The sequence below is a fragment of the Alternaria conjuncta genome (assembly GCF_024043145.1).
Source record: "Alternaria conjuncta strain BMP 0040 chromosome Unknown scaffold_22, whole genome shotgun sequence".
Lineage (NCBI taxonomy): Eukaryota > Fungi > Ascomycota > Dothideomycetes > Pleosporales > Pleosporaceae > Alternaria > Alternaria conjuncta.
The window spans coordinates 109,430-124,763 of record NW_026250111.1 but is presented as its reverse complement, the minus strand read 5'-3'; the positions used below and the strand labels follow the sequence as shown (position 1 = coordinate 124,763).

At 53.1% G+C, this 15,334-nt stretch overlaps 5 protein-coding genes across 5 annotated transcripts; 2 read left to right on the top strand and 3 right to left on the bottom strand.

Annotated features, from left to right (window-relative positions):
- Window positions 1-1,921: 1,921 nt before the first annotated feature.
- On the bottom strand, window positions 1,922-3,619 carry J4E85_010261 (uncharacterized protein; the record flags this gene model as incomplete). Its single annotated transcript, XM_051474473.1, has 1 exon — window positions 1,922-3,619. The coding sequence occupies one exon, from the start codon at window positions 3,617-3,619 to the stop codon at window positions 1,922-1,924; it is 1,698 nt and encodes a 565-aa protein (XP_051321663.1).
- A 2,001-nt stretch (window positions 3,620-5,620) lies between these two features.
- J4E85_010260 (uncharacterized protein) lies at window positions 5,621-7,180 on the bottom strand (the record flags this gene model as incomplete). Its single annotated transcript, XM_051474472.1, has 3 exons — window positions 5,621-6,142; window positions 6,203-6,505; window positions 6,557-7,180. 3 exons carry the CDS (start codon window positions 7,178-7,180, stop codon window positions 5,621-5,623), a joined length of 1,449 nt encoding a protein of 482 aa, XP_051321662.1.
- A 1,124-nt stretch (window positions 7,181-8,304) lies between these two features.
- Window positions 8,305-9,135, bottom strand: J4E85_010259 (uncharacterized protein; the record flags this gene model as incomplete). The annotated part of the gene is made up of 2 exons (XM_051474471.1): window positions 8,305-9,015; window positions 9,067-9,135. 2 exons carry the CDS (start codon window positions 9,133-9,135, stop codon window positions 8,305-8,307), a joined length of 780 nt encoding a protein of 259 aa, XP_051321661.1.
- A 976-nt stretch (window positions 9,136-10,111) lies between these two features.
- Window positions 10,112-12,490, top strand: J4E85_010258 (uncharacterized protein; the record flags this gene model as incomplete). Its single annotated transcript, XM_051474470.1, has 2 exons — window positions 10,112-10,124; window positions 10,224-12,490. 2 exons carry the CDS (start codon window positions 10,112-10,114, stop codon window positions 12,488-12,490), a joined length of 2,280 nt encoding a protein of 759 aa, XP_051321660.1.
- Window positions 12,491-13,866: 1,376 nt separating this feature from the next.
- On the top strand, window positions 13,867-14,766 carry J4E85_010257 (uncharacterized protein; the record flags this gene model as incomplete). Its single annotated transcript, XM_051474469.1, has 1 exon — window positions 13,867-14,766. One exon carries the CDS (start codon window positions 13,867-13,869, stop codon window positions 14,764-14,766), a length of 900 nt encoding a protein of 299 aa, XP_051321659.1.
- Between the last annotated feature and the right edge of the window lie 568 nt (window positions 14,767-15,334).

Below are 15,334 nucleotides of genomic sequence, written 5' to 3'. Positions count from 1 at the left end.
AATGGACGATTTGATCGTTCTGGGTGTTCGCGTTCTTACGATGATGACCCTGGCCGGGTCGACTCTATCATCTGAAAAACCACGATCGACGTGTCTCTTACCTTGGGATACAGGCTCGCTCCAGAACGCAGTACACGGCTATTTCAACCAACCACCAGAGATAGTACTCAAAGCTGACGATACTATCATTGGAGTGGGCCTGACCTTTTACAACATTGAGCGAGTCTCGGGAATCAAGATGGTACCGACGGATAACTTGCTCGATCATTTGCTCCTGGTCGATGAAGACAAGAAAATGCGTGTATTCCACCATGCGTCATTTCTAAAAAGAATGATAGCCACGCAGAGGTACGTGACTTGATTGTCGGAGCAACTAGTAGCAAAGCTGACTCTAATCGTCCGTAGTCCAATATTTCCAGATGATCTTATGCAAGAGACACTGGATACACTCGCCATCCTGCTACCAGAGCAGGATCGCAGTTCAAAGCGTTGGATGCTGCACTTCTGCCGAGCGCACAAAGAGATAACCGTGGATTCCGAACTGGCGAAGTGCGGTCACTTTCCACTAGAGCATCCGTCCAGGCGGTACGAGCGATTTCAGTTCTGGCGCGATCGACTAGTCGTTCTGGAGGAAGTGGTGGAGGATGCCATGCCACCATCCAGTCAATTACTGTCCAGCCTGCAAAAGTCCAATCAGCAATTGTCCAACTCACTACTCAAGGCGATGAACAGTAAAAGCGATCGGTGGATCAATTCATGGTTTGCGATAGTGGCGATAGCAGTGACGCTTTTCTTCGGGCTGGTACAAAGCATTGAGGGCGCCGTGCAAGTATACAAAGCATACCATCCAGAAGGGGACGCGTCGTAACGCCTATCTTCCCGGATCTCGAGAAGGGGCTGAATACCAGGGGGAAACTCGTGTGAAGGGGTTGTAGACTAGCACCAAGATGCTCGCCGAACCTACATGCAATGAACCGTTATCTCGTATTCCAATTCTGAAGTGGCGCAACTCGGCAAGCCGAAGGAAACTGCACGCGACAAGAACCGGCGTGTAGAAAACACGAGTGGCGCAGTGGGGACCTCTACATTAGCGGCACTGCGGCTAGCCTAGCGCCGTCAACACAGGGTCCAAAAACCCCCGGCTCGCAATCTCAGCCCATTCTGCAGTGGGCATGCAGCAACAAGTCCCTTCCCTACGCGAGCACTCCACCACTCCACCCCAAGCTCGCTGCAGTTGCCCCGCAAGAGGCGAATACATCGTCATCTGTGTAATCATAGTGGATACAGGCGACCAGCTTTTGTCGCGGCGAACTTGATGTTTCTGGGAAGGTACGAGAGCTGCAAGAGTCGATTGATAGACCGGACGAAAATGTTGTTGAGGAAAGGGCGATGGGTAGCGTGGAGATAAGGATGCAGCGGCCTGCAGCAAGCACATTTGCGGTGTCGAGCGCTGATTAGCATACGCGGGTCATGCTGACGTCATGGGTTCTCCGCGGCTTCCTTCGCGTGAGGAAGATCTTTGGTTGAGGGGTGGAAAGATGGGGAATACGAATTGACAGCAATGGTGGCAGACACCGCTCTTTTGTGGGTGAATTTGTTGTGGGTCTATTTGATGTTCGCCTGGAGGCTGGGGACGTGAATTGTGAGGAACGCTTTTTTGAGGATTACCTGGATAGTATGGCAACATCAACAAGACAATTCATAGCATAGCAAGAGACAATGATATAACGATCAAAGGCTGTAATTAAAATGCTATATAAAAACGCTCACTATAACACTTTCTTTTTGGGAAACGCCAGTAGAAAACCCATCTATCATCTATATGCTTCGCATGCAATGCCAAAAAGTAAAGACCTAAAGCCTGGTTGAAAGCGACACAAAACGTTTGCCGCCCTGGGGGTATCTCTCTTTAAACGCACATCTAAGCGTACTTCTCAATCATAGCAAGAGCGCCCTCGCGCTCGAGGCCCTCCAATGCGGCTTTGAGCTCAGAGACGAAGCGCTTGTCGTCACGGAGATCGTTACCGAAGAGGGTCTTGATCTCAAGCTGAGCCATGGGGCCCTGGGCAGCGTAGGACTGGAGCTCCTCGACCATGGGGTCGTCGACCTTGAAGGCCTTGCCGGCGTCGTCGATGCCGCTGTTGTAGCGGAACCAAGCGGCAGCCACGAGAGTGAGGCGGCGGAGAGGTCCGTTGGCAACGATCTGCTCGGCGATGCTGGGCATGATGAACTGGGGGATCTTGCCGGAGCCACCAAGGCAGATACGGGGAAGCTCGTCCTTGAGGGTGGGGTTGGAGAAACGGCCGAGGAGGGTGTTGATGTAGTCATCGACGCTGACACCGGGGATCTGGGGAAGGAGCGGCTTGACTTCCTGGTTCATCATGTTGATGACGAACTGGCGGTAGACGGGGTGGCCGATGACCTCGTGGATGTAGGTGAAGCCAGCGAGCTGACCGGCGTATCCCATGGCGGAGTGGCTGCCGTTAAGGAGGCGGAGCTTGATCATCTCGTACTCCTCGACCTTGTGCACGTCGGGAACGATCTGGACACCGGCCTTCTCGAAAGGTGGGCGGCCGTCGACGAACTTGTCCTCGAGAACCCACTGGTGGAAGGGCTCGGTGACAACGGGCCAGGCATCCTCAACACCGAAGTTCTCGGCTAGGCTGACCTTGTCCTCGTCGTTGGTACGGGGAGTGATACGGTCGACCATGGAGTTGGGGAAGGCACCGTTGTTGGCGATCCAGTCGGCGACCTCAGGGTTCTGGTGGCGGGCGAACGAGACCAGCATGTTGCGGCTGATGTCACCGTTCTTCTGCATGTTGTCGCAGGAGAGAACGGTGAAGGGGCGGAGACCAGCGGCGTGGCGCCTCTCCATGGCAGCGTAGAGGTAACCGAAAACAGTGCGGGGTGGTTGCTCACCAGCCAAGTCGGCGGCAACATCTGGGTGGTCGGTTTGGAGCTGGTGGGTGTTCTCGTTCATGTAGTAACCGCTCTCGGTGACAGTCATGGAAACGATGTGGGTGTCGGGGTGGGCCATCTTGGCGATGACAGCCTCAGCGCTGTCGGGAGCGAAGAGGTAGTCGGTGATGGAACCGCAAACGCGGGCGGTAGTACCCTCAGCGGCACGCTCGATGATGGTGTAGAGGTTGTCTTGGGGCTTCAGGGCATCGCGCATGGGAGCAGCGAATGGCTGAAGGTCAACACCGCAGATGGACCAGTCCTTTACGGCGAATTGCTCGAGAAGAGTGTCGACGTAGGCTGCAAGATGGGCTCGGTGGAAACCACCAACACCGACGTGGACAATGCCTTGCTTGACGCCCTCACGCTGGTAGGTGGGGACAGCGACATTCTGGAGTTGGGAGAGGTTCTTGCTGCTGAGCTTGAGGGGAGCTGCGGGTGTTTGGCGCTGAGATGTGGTGGTGCCAGCGGTAAACTTCTCCTCCTTTCGTTGGGAGGATGTCCTGGGAGGGGCGTTGTAAACGTTGTTGTTCTCAGGCGTCCGGCGAACGGCCTCGGAGCTCTGGAACCTGAGGGCAGCAGGGCGGGAAGGCCTAGTGGACTGGAAAACAGCGCGGGCGCGGGCGGCGCGCAGCAGGTTCCTGGGGACTTGAGGAGGCATGGTAGAATAATGTGAGAATAGAATGAGAATACTGGAATACGTGGATGAGAGCAGAGGGAGATACGGTGCTCTAGTATTTATAAAGCGTCAGCCCAATCCTTTTTGTGGGCACATGCGTAGAACCTTGAGCATGGTGCCAAAAAAAGTCGGATTAGGGCCCCTATTTTTTCGGAGGGTCTAGACATGGTGGATTACACAGTATGAGTCGGGACTCGCAGGCTGATAGCCTGTGCTTTGGAAAACGTGGGTTGGCAAAAGGAGGCTGCGGCTTGCATTGTGTTGTGTACGTCGCGGCCTGGTGGTGCGTGCCAAAACGCCAAAACGCCCCAACTGAGCCGCAACACCTGGGCAACTTGACGACACACCCCGAATAGATTCAAACTTTTTGCCCTGACGCGTCTCTACACAAGACCCAGTTTTTAGACTGGACAGGGGTTTCAGACTTTGCGCTCCCGCTTCCGCTCGCAGATGGGGGAGCCACAATTGCGCCGTAGTGCCTGTTGGCAGGCGATTTTGTGCGAGTTGCACAACTATTGCGTGCTAGGTGAAGGATGTTCAAGGGACTACTGAAAAGGCTGTGGCTTGCGTCCACCAGAACCTCACCGCCGCCGGCTTGCGTGGGGGGTGCGGTCCGCCAGGAACACCGACGCTTGGAAGCATGTCGGCTGCGTCGCCGACGCAAGGCTTGCATCTTGCATCGACCAGACCGCGTCTTCATCCACCTTGGCAATAATGCAACAACCCCCAACGTCCATCGTCGTGGCGACTACAACCCGCGCGCATGGCCTCCGCTGTCAGCCTGGCTATCTATGCACCTGGGGTAGCGGGTCGAAGTTCGGGGCTGGGGGTTATCCCGACGCCCATGCGAATTAGACATGTCGAGACCGCCATCGTATCCGTGTTGAGACGATGCCCTCCGCCTCGCCTCCTCGTTTCCAGATTCTTCGATTCTGGATCCCCCCATGACTCGTTCACCGACTTGTCCTTCTGCGAGGATCCTGTCCAACGGCCACCAAAAGGATCTGCGGCCTGCAGCTGAGCCTCATGCATGCTGTTGCACGGCACATCATCCCCGCCATAGCTCTGCGTTGCAGCTATCAGATCGTCCTTAGCCTAAGCCCTAAGCATACCGACCGCCCAACGGAACTTTCTTAGCTTTTCCGCGCTACCTGTACCGCGTCAGTAGCGTCTCAACTGCCACCGGTAGTACTGCTTTCGCACAATCCGAGAGACGACCAGCTGTGGGCGTGGGGATGCGGTCCTAATCTCCACCGGAAATCGCAACATCACTAACAAGCCCGAAGATAAGCCTCGCAGCGACCCACGTCCACGGTCCGGGCTGTCATGGATATTTCCAGGTTCCACAAGCCGCATGTCCTAGAAGGAAGGCAGTAGCGACCTTGCACCTTCTTCCCGGGCAGCCACCATGGAGACCAGCTGGTCCATGCCATGGGGGTAGTCCGGAGAATACCTCTCTCGGCAGAAGAGTTCGATGCGAGCTTAGCGGCCCGGCTAGACCCCAGCTCAGCAATGTACTCATTTGCTTTTCGCCAGGTCATGGCCGCTCGAGACGGTCACCTGGGCATGGTATCAGCGCAAAAGGGCCTGTTCGCGAATCATATGACGGGGATATTGAAACGTGGGCGTTAGTCCGTGGAGGATGCCGCATCCTCTCATGACAACATCTCGATGTGTGCACGCTGCGTGTTGCGGTTTTTGCTTTGTTAAGTTTTGGAGGTTCGTTGGGCGAAAGTTAATCAACCCCACGAGTACGCGTATCGTGATCGAACGATCTTGGCGACGCTATTGGAGAACGCGCAAGCCTCTACGGAGTCGGACTCAAAGAGATGGGAGGGACGGAAAGGGGGATGCGAAATGTTTGATTCCAAGTGTTGTTTTCCTCGCGGGTAAGGACACGATGCCGAAGAAGGCATCGTACTGCTACAGAAAATCATGTAATTCTGGCTCGGCATCTTTCACCGCATCCACCGACATGCTCTCTCACAGATCTGACAATAACAATTCCCGCATCTTATCATACTGCGGACTCCCGAGTCCCGAAGCCATATCCCATCCCGGACCCGCTGGGAAGCCATCCATACCGCCTCCCGGATTATATCTCACAACAATATCATTGAATATCTCCGGATTGTCGTATATGTCCCAGTTCAAAGTGCCAAGTGGTTCTTTGCCATCCGCCAATCGCTCATCATTGATCATATTGATCATGCTGGCAAAGCCGGGTGCAGAAGCCGACGCACCACTCACAGGTCTCGTGGTATTGAGAATCACTACTGGGTAGTTGACGCCAATGACTGCGACATCTGGGTATGCGCGACCTGAGCGATTATAGCGCCCTTCTCCGTATGCTGGTGCTGAGTTGGAAAGCCAGCCCGAGACAGCGTCGTCCTGGTAGCTTGGGCGGGGAAAGACGTTGGATAATCCACCGCCGGAAAACGTGGCTGCCATTTCGCCGCCGGCAATGGTACCATCTTGCAATGTTGTGGCGCCGACGCAAAGGACCTATTGGAAATGAGTATAGCTGCAAAATGAGGTTGAAAGGACGAATGAGTGGATGCTTACATGCGGGCATGTGCAAGGGAATGATGGTGCGAACTGCTCGTCGGAAGACCCAGCGCCATCATCTCCTGATGCGGCAACGATGGTGACGCCTTGCAACCCCAGCTTCATGTACTCGTGACATTGGCGTTCAAGGTAAACACGAGAGAGCTGGCTCTCCGAATAGCTGTATGAGATGGAGATGACGTTGCTCATTGGTGCACCTCCGCATGGTCCGTTCTTTGTGCCTTCTCCTTCATCGTTTTCGGGGAATCCCGGGCCAAGGTACTGCTCGTTGCCGCCCGGGTGGGTACAGTATGTAGGATCCTAGCTACGTTAGCTGTTGCTGCGTCACGTGGAAGATAGCAAGATACTCACCAACGCGTCCAGAAATAAATCGAAACCGTTAATCCACTTCGACTGGCCAATTTGATAGAATCGTACCTTTTGAGGGTAGATGATGGAGGTCGAGGCCTGAACGTCCAAAGCAGTCTCACCTGTCTTGTCAGCTTCTGCCAGAGACAGATCTCCAGGTTTGCCACCGTAAACGTAGACGGATTCTGGCTCAACATCCAGGGGAATCCGAGGGGACGTCCAGTTTCTCAAGTATTCTTTGAAGTCTGGAAGATAGAGATAGTTACCAAGCCCGAAAATACCAAGCTCATTTCCGGTATTGTTGTGACTGGCAATGGGAACGTTGTACAGAGCGCGGAAGCAATAGACGGTAAAAAAGATGTGACAGGTCGACAGATCATCCGCACCACCATGGGCAGTGATATGATCAGCAATAGCCATGGGCTTCGTCGCTGTTTGTACATGAGCCATGGGACGTAAGCCGTCGAGCTGTATTGTGGGCGTGATGTAGTCGACATGTTCGCGAACGTGCTGTGGAAGTTTGTAGTCATCGCATGCCATGCGAAGACCGCCGGATTCCTTTTCATGGAAGTTGTAATACTCCGTTTGAAACAGGTCCTCAACCTCACCAACAGTGGCTAGGAACATGATCCAATCCCGTCCTACGTATTGTCAGTTCTTATTATAATTGGGCACGATAGGTAATGACATACTAGCTGAGAACGTGATGCGACTGTCCTCGACTCCAGCTGCATGGAGCCAGTCGAGAGTCGCGTTTGTGGTTGTTGGATGAGGCGCAAATGTACTGTGGACTCGCTCGGCCGTCCAGCGCTTTCCTATATGATATGTAAGTATACCACATAAGTGACGAGTTCAGGTTTACGTTACGGAAATTGGGTGAGGTTCGATTATGCATATCTTGGAGTGAGCGTTCGCCATGCTTCAAGTTCTGCTGCTTGAGCGCGATTCGCACCGGCATTACTGCATCCCTTGATGCACGTGAGTCTCTATTCCAACCTATCGGGTCCGCCTCTCGCTTCTCGTGGACGACGTGAGAGCCAACTGGGAAAGCGGCAGCTATGGTGCTGAGCCAAAGGAGGAACACTACTAGGAAGCGCATCGTTTCCAAGATGTACTGGGTCTGTGTTAAGTTGTGTAATGTTCTGTAAATCTGTCTTAGTCTGTGTGACTTTGTATGAGTTGTGATGAGTTTGAAGAAGAAACGAAGGTGAAAGTGCCATTCATCTTATACTACTCCAGACGATTTTTTTCATGCTGATTGTAGATACTGTACCTTGGTTTACAAGATCGACTACCATAGTACTACGATGGCAAGTTGTGAATGCCCTGTTGGCGATTGGTCATTGCAATACCACGGTACCCCCAAGCGAATAGCTGAACAGCCATATTTTACGGTGTGCATCCAAAAAAAAATTGATAGGGCTACATTGCCTCAACATTTCTCAAACCTTACGTTGTTGTAGTAATGTAGGCTCCAGAGCACCTGTTCAGTTATGGTTATGGTCGCGGTTATGGTCAGAGCCCACAACGAGACACCTCAAAAGTTTGAACGAAGGAGTTATTAGATAATAGAATGATTAGCACGACCGCGATCTCTGGCCGAGGCAACGGGCCCGCTGAAGCGATAATAGATTCATTACAATAACGCTATGTACGAGCTGACCACTGCTCTGCTGACGCCAAATAATGTATGCCAACATGATATGCCCATGGGCACGATGGTCTGAGCCCAAATCAGTATATACCGAAGTTTAGCAGCACCCGCCCCAGCCCTGTTGCTTTCCCTTTTTACTCGCGTCATTCAGGTTGACGCCTGCCCTATTCGCTCCGCCTCCCGGCCCCTTGACTCCACTCCTGCGATCGTTCAAGTCGTACTTGCCAGCTTCTATATTTTGGTATATCCGCTCTGCGACTTCCAAAAAGGCTTGTTCCACTCCCTCTCCGCTCTTGGCGCTCGTCTCGACGTACTGCATGACGCCATTCGCTTTACACCACTCCTCAGCCTCTTCTTTTGTGACTTGTCGCTTGTTCGCGGTGTCCGAATCAGTTACGGTAGACGACCCCGCGAGATCAGACTTGTTGCCCACGAGCACCACGACGATGCCTTCCTCGGCGATTTGCCGCAAGTCGTGCAACCATGACGTGGCGGAGAGGAACGTGTTCTTCCGCGATATATCGAATACTAGCAGCGCGCCCGATGCGCCCCGGAAATAACTTCTGGTGATGCTCTTGTACGTCTCCTGGCCTGCTGTATCCCATAGCGAAAGCTTCATGTGCTTCTGCTCCTGCTTTTGTTTCGACGGCGATACAGGCGCTTGTGCTTGTGAGGATTTGGAGGGGTTGTTGATGCTTAGGGAATGCGACGCTGGAGGGCCGACAGGAACGATGCGCGATCCGAACTCTACGCCGATAGTTACGTCGTGGTGTGGTGAGAAGCGGCCTTCGCAGAGGCGGACTGTTAGCTGGGAGGCGTTAGCATGGAGGCCCTGGGTAACGGGGATGGTGTCGCATACACTTGATTTACCACATCCTGAATCGCCTAACGATACGATCTTCGCTATGTAGTCCCACGGCTGCGCCATGGTGCTTTGTGACGCCGTGTGGCTGGTGTAGCAGTCGACCTGAGGTGCAGGCTTAGGGCGGTGGTCACGGCAAATCCACTAGAGGTAGACGGATATGTATAGGAAGACGGTATTTATTGTTCAGAATGTATGTAGAATAAAGTAGTTCGCAAGTTGAAGCTTTGGGTGTGTCTGACAGGAAGCCAGTTGGACGATAGTGCGTGAGTGAGATAGGTCAGGGTCCCGGCCATGCGGTCATAGCTCGGCAGCTGCTTGAGCCACAGTCGAAGGATGCGACCCATGGCAAACGTGAAAAGCATGTCGCGATTTACTTTGCGCAAGCTTCGGCTCCATGCCATCTTGCTTTTCTCTGTAGCTTTGATTGATTGCCACTACGAAACATGAGTCTGACAAGCAGGAGGTCGGGTTGCCTTGACTCGGACAACCATTGTCAGGACAAATTTGCAGACAAATGAGCACGACTAGAAGAAGATAAAAATGTCTGCAGACCCGTAGAGACAAGTTTACCGAATGCTTTGCATGTGAGGTGGAGCATTGATGGGGGCTAGGGAATAGCGCGTGCCTTGCATGTTCACGAGGTACGTGAGCCCGACAATCGATAACCCGACGCGCTGGCTTGGCACGATGATGAGATGAGCAACCATCACTCCAGCGCACCCGGCCAGCCACTCAACTCACTCACCACCTAGGCGGGCTAGAGCTCCCTGCTGTCCTATTGCTACCGCCCTACCACCGCCATCTCTACCATCTCCAGCTGGACACTGCGCCCTCTGCCAGGCCCCAGCTGCATGTCTCTTAGGCTGCGTCATCCGCGGCTGCCTCTTGTACTCTGGTACCCTTGCGCTCGACCGCCTCACGACCGCTGACCTCGCACCTGAGCCACCTTCGCTTCGGGACTTTGCTCGCGATAGATATACCTGGCCGCCATCGCCGAGCTCATTAGGCATATACACATCTATCGCGCTCTTTATCTATCATGTTCTCTGAATGTAAGTGGACCTGGTGCCTTATCGGGTACATGTGACAGATCCGCCGCCTGTGTCTTGAGCAGCTTATGGACTCGCGTGACTGACGTGCGTGCTCCCCAGATGCATCCAAGTTTCTCTCCCAGTCTCAGTCGCGGCTGTCACTGGGCCAGCCCGAGCCGACTTCAACCCGCAACGCCCCCGACAGGCAGCGCCCGTCCTCGCGCGCCTCCCAAGCCTACCTCCAGCGTCGCAACATGCCCAACCCATACAACTCGCAGGCCATGAGCCGCTTTGCCTTCGCTTCACGAACGTCCAACGCGCCCGCGCCACTCTTCTACTCCGCCACCGATGACTTTCGCGAGGAGGACGACCATGCCGAGCACGACAGGGACTTAGCAGACCAATACGCGCTGCAACGCTCGCGACGGCAGTTTGGCGCAAGCAATCTATCCGAGTCATCTGAAGTCGATGACGAACATGGCCAAAGATCCGATCATACGATAGGTGCGGACAGGGACGAGAACGAAGCTCCCGGCTATGGTCTGGGGAGAGGGATTAAGAGCTCCTGGAAGGGCGACAAGCCAGCACGTGGGAGATCGACCGTTATCAACAACCCAGAAGACGAGGAAAGAGAGTCAAGTGTACCGCTCTCTGAGACTACAGATCGCAGCAGCAGAGGGAGAGGCCACCTCGTAGATGTGGAGCTTGATTCCACAGATCGGGGGAGTATAGAAGAGTTGGACCGAGACGAGCTCCTGGGTCACCAGGACGAACCACCGCCACCCTTCCAACAGTTTCGTAACATGCCGAGGCCGAAGCGCGGTCGCAGCCCACTACGAAACACCCTACCGATACCACAGGAAACAGACGAAGACACTCTGCTCGAACACCCACGCCCGATAAGTCCGGATCGCCAGACTGTCCCCGACGACGTGCCAGAGAACCCGACATCAGCGCCACGACACAACTTCTTTTGGGCTGAGCTCTTCATAATCGTGCAGTGTGCCATCTTTGGCACATGGATCATCTCATTTCTCCAAGAGTCGCCACCGAACAAAAAGAACCCACTGGGCGACACGATATATACTGTCCTGCATTCATCGTTCCACCTCATTGGTGTGTACACACTGGTTTCGGTCATCGTCGGAGTCCTATGGCTATCGCTACTTCGGTCCTTCGCTCGGCCCTTGGTGCAGTTAATGTTACTGGCGGTACCAGTGATATCGTTTTCCTTCTTTGTATACCCTTTCGCATCAAGCTTCAAAGGGTCATGGCATGGCGATAGCGTACAAGACCGGCTGATGCGCTGGCTTTCGTTTGGGCCCTTGTGCTTCGCTGGGTTCTGGGTGTACACCATCTTCAAGGCACGACATTCTTTAGACAAAGCTACAGGCATGTTGGAGTTCTCAAGTGAGATTCTGAGAGCGCAATTCCCACTGCTACTCGTGGGTATTGCAACACTAGCTGCTGTGATACTCTGGGCGTGGATATGGATCCTCATGTTCACACGCCTATTCCTTGGCGGCCATTTTGCTAGCAACAAATCCCGATGGATCATCGATGCTAGTACGTGGTGGCTTGGTGTTGTATTCTTCTTGGACTTTTTCTGGGGGTTGGCGGTCATTGCGGGTGTGCAACGCGCCACGACGGCAGCCACGGTATCTCAATGGTACTTCCACCGCAACAGCGTGCCTGCACCCGCGGCTAGAACGGTGGTCCAAGCCTCTCTCAGTCACGCGACCTACACCATGGCCGGCACGATCTGTTTGTCAACACTGATCTCACTCCTGGTCCGCCTTCCGCTCATCGTACTTCCAAGGCGACTAGCGGGTATGATTGGCATGTGCGCATATTCAGTCGTGCCGACGCCCATCGCTGCATTGACGAACCCGCTCACCCTGACCTACGCTTCCATCCACGGTGTGCCTCTCAATCAAGCAGCGCGCGGTCTGTCACAGATGAACTTCATCTCCGCTGCTTCGCCAACCACAACTCTCGGCCCATCCTCGTTCAAGGACCATGGCCGACCATCGATTCAGTCATACCGTCTGGCAAAGTTGCTTCTCCACGCCATCCGCTGGGTCATAACATTGTCTCTCGGTTTCGGTGGATGGGTCTCGACTGCACGCATGCTCCAAGTCGGCGGGTCTGTACCATACAAAGGCAGTTTATACGCATACGTCGTGGGTCTCATCAGCGCAGCAATCGGCTGGGGCGCTCTAGGTGCCATGGAAGGAGTTCTCGGGGGTATCCTGGACGCAGTGCTTGTGTGCTGGGGTAGTGAAGTAGGAAGCGACGGGCAAGGAGAGGCTCGGTACTGTGTTGACGCCGGACGGTTGTTCGGCAATGAGGTCACTGGGCAAGGTCGAGGAAGATACGAAGTCTAGAGCATGTTTTTCGTTTGCATCATTGGCGTTTCAGCACCAGAAGAACCTGGATAACAGATACGGTTATGGCGCTTGGGTATACCTATCGTTTATCCTTTTCAAACCGCTTTTGCTATCGGCAATAGCGCTCGTATAGTTTTATTCAACTGAGATTGTTATGCAAGTCATTTGTCTACGATCATCGAGGGGGGACTTTTCCATGCGCTCACAGTAGTAAGTAGGCGTAGGCGTAGACATTGGTGTACGCTGATCACGTCACGGCTGGATGCGGCACGCTAGCGGGTGACGCTCAGTCCCGGCTCAAGCACAAAGCACTCCAGGGCTCCGACTTCCCTTCAACCATCATCTTTCTATTTTTTCCTACGCTCTCTACCAGAACATACGTGGTGTGGTTTTCTATTGGACTGGTTCACTTTGTCTAATACGATGATGAAGTGTCAAAACTCTTGGCGCTCGGTGCTGCACCTGTGGCAAGACGTCAAAGGGACGTTGTAGCTACATCTGTGCATGTATCAAACGTTGACATAGTACACAGTAAGTTCTGTGGCATTTGTTCGTTAAAAAAGCGTATAGAGACAGAGATGAGTGGTCGTCGGAGCCGCGGCAGACTGTCGCGATGCCAGGTAACTAGAGCGGCGAACAGTAGAGCTTCTTCGTACGGGTCGGTCTACTTTTGACACCTAATGGCGACATCAGAATTACAGTCACGCGACGGTCGCTACCTATACGTATGTCGAGCCTGTGGCCTCTGCGCATGTTATGTGGAGCAGTCCCTCGGTCCCACCTTGTTGACAAAGAACTCACGTCTGTGCCGGGCACTGCGTAACCCTCCATGAACCCGAGCTGACGGACGACTGCCATCGAAGAAGCCGCACATGGAGACGTGCAGCGGCGTATCGGAATGCTAGCCCACCTCGCTCACATCGATGAGTGTTACTCCGCTAGTAGAAATGTGTTCGATGAGTCTCTCGAGCGCACTTTCCCGCTGGTTAGATCTCTCGGCGTCCTAATCACAAGATGGTGACCGATGTAGAACCCGCAAAGACTCGCTTATCGCGGCAGTAAGTCATCGCGGACCTCGCACAGCTCATGCTACGGATGCTGGAAGTGGTACACTCTCCGTATGACTATGAAGACCAGTGTCATCGACAAGCATATCCGCTTCACTCCGTCATGCGATGACTGTATTGACATGTAGCTGAAATGAAGAGTCATGTTCTGGGAAGGTATAAAAGGTCTCCAGGGCGGGCAGCTTTGGACTCTATAACTCTTTCACATAACTACTCAAGCAAACGATCAAAGTCTTTTGCACATCATCCTATTTACCAATTTCGAGTCTCGAGATCAAATATTTAACCGAAACACAACTTCTCATCATGTCCAGTCAGGAAGGCAATCAAGCTGATGCCACGAATTGGATCATCATCACGGAAAACGAGACGAAGATGCAGAGGTTCTACGGTCCTTTCAGCAGCGACAAGGAACATTGGGACAAGGAGGCAAAAGTTTTTGCCGATCAGATGCTAGAAGACCGTACCGAACCTACGGACCCCAACGTACGAGCCGAATGGAAAGTCCTGATGGTCATCGCTGTCACAGCTGCGTTTTCAAATCCTAGCTGGTCGCGGGGTTTTCCGATATGGACTGACATTACCTCCTACGAAGGTAGTAATTTCGACCTTGAAACGCAGACCATCTCTCTCAACCAAGGGTTCCAGAAGGATGCCGCGATAGCCATGAAGAAGCTCGCAGCAAGCGAGAATATGGACGAATACCGACCTCCAAATGAACCAAAAGCTACATACGGAGATGGATTGAGGGTATTTTACGTCAGCGTCAGAAAAGCCGAAATGCGATGGTTTGAAAATCTAATTAAACGAGACATTGCGAAGGATCCAGCCAAATTCTCATCTCCATATATAATGGGCGCGAAGGCGGCCGCCAGAGAAAAATATTATTTGAACGACTCGAATTGGCGCTTTGATAAGTATTTCGAACAACGCTCAATTCCCTCCGAAATAAAGGGCGGCGTCCAAGTCTTCGTAGACAAAGACAAGGCTATAGAGTACGCGGAGGCGAAGGCGGGAGAGGCAAGATTTACGTCTGAGAAAGAGCCCAAAAACCTGGGCGCGGATCAAGTCGTATATGAGGTACCATCTGAAGACGAGACTGTGGGGCCCTTACAAGGCCTGCCCAAGCATTTCATGCTTTACGCAATCACCACTGCTCGTATTAACAGAACTCAAAGAGTTGAGAATTGGTTTGCGCTCTTCTAGAGCACTTGGGCGTACCAAGTCTACCACACTGCTTTCGGTAGCCCTTCACATGGGGTCATACACACTACTGTTTCGGGGCTGTCTTTCCTTTACGGAGTTTTGTATGATAGTTACATCGAGATCCATAGACAGTTATCCTAATACAAATCCTGTCGCTGAGAAAACGCTTGATATAATTCGTATCAATGGTACATCTACTCCGCTACTTAGTCGAAGACACGTGCCTAGGTCACCGCACTTCGTATACTGATACTCATCTACCAAAAGCTTTAATCCGTGGTGAGCTCTTGTTAGAGCAAAAGATCTGAAAGAGGATGTTCAACTGAGTGGTGGACGATACGGTATTGTTATAGTTAAGGAACAGTGGAGATGTTCCCCGGTACGGATACAGCAAGCGTAACAGGCACTTAGATACAGATCAGATTGAACCAGATCCGCATGGCTGTACTTGCCAGGGAACGCTGCACAATTAGCGCGTACTTATCGTGACTACAAGGAGAACGAACAATGCTGCTTTTGATACTTAGGTGGTCATGATAAGCCTAGTAGATCTCCGTGAATAGAGAGG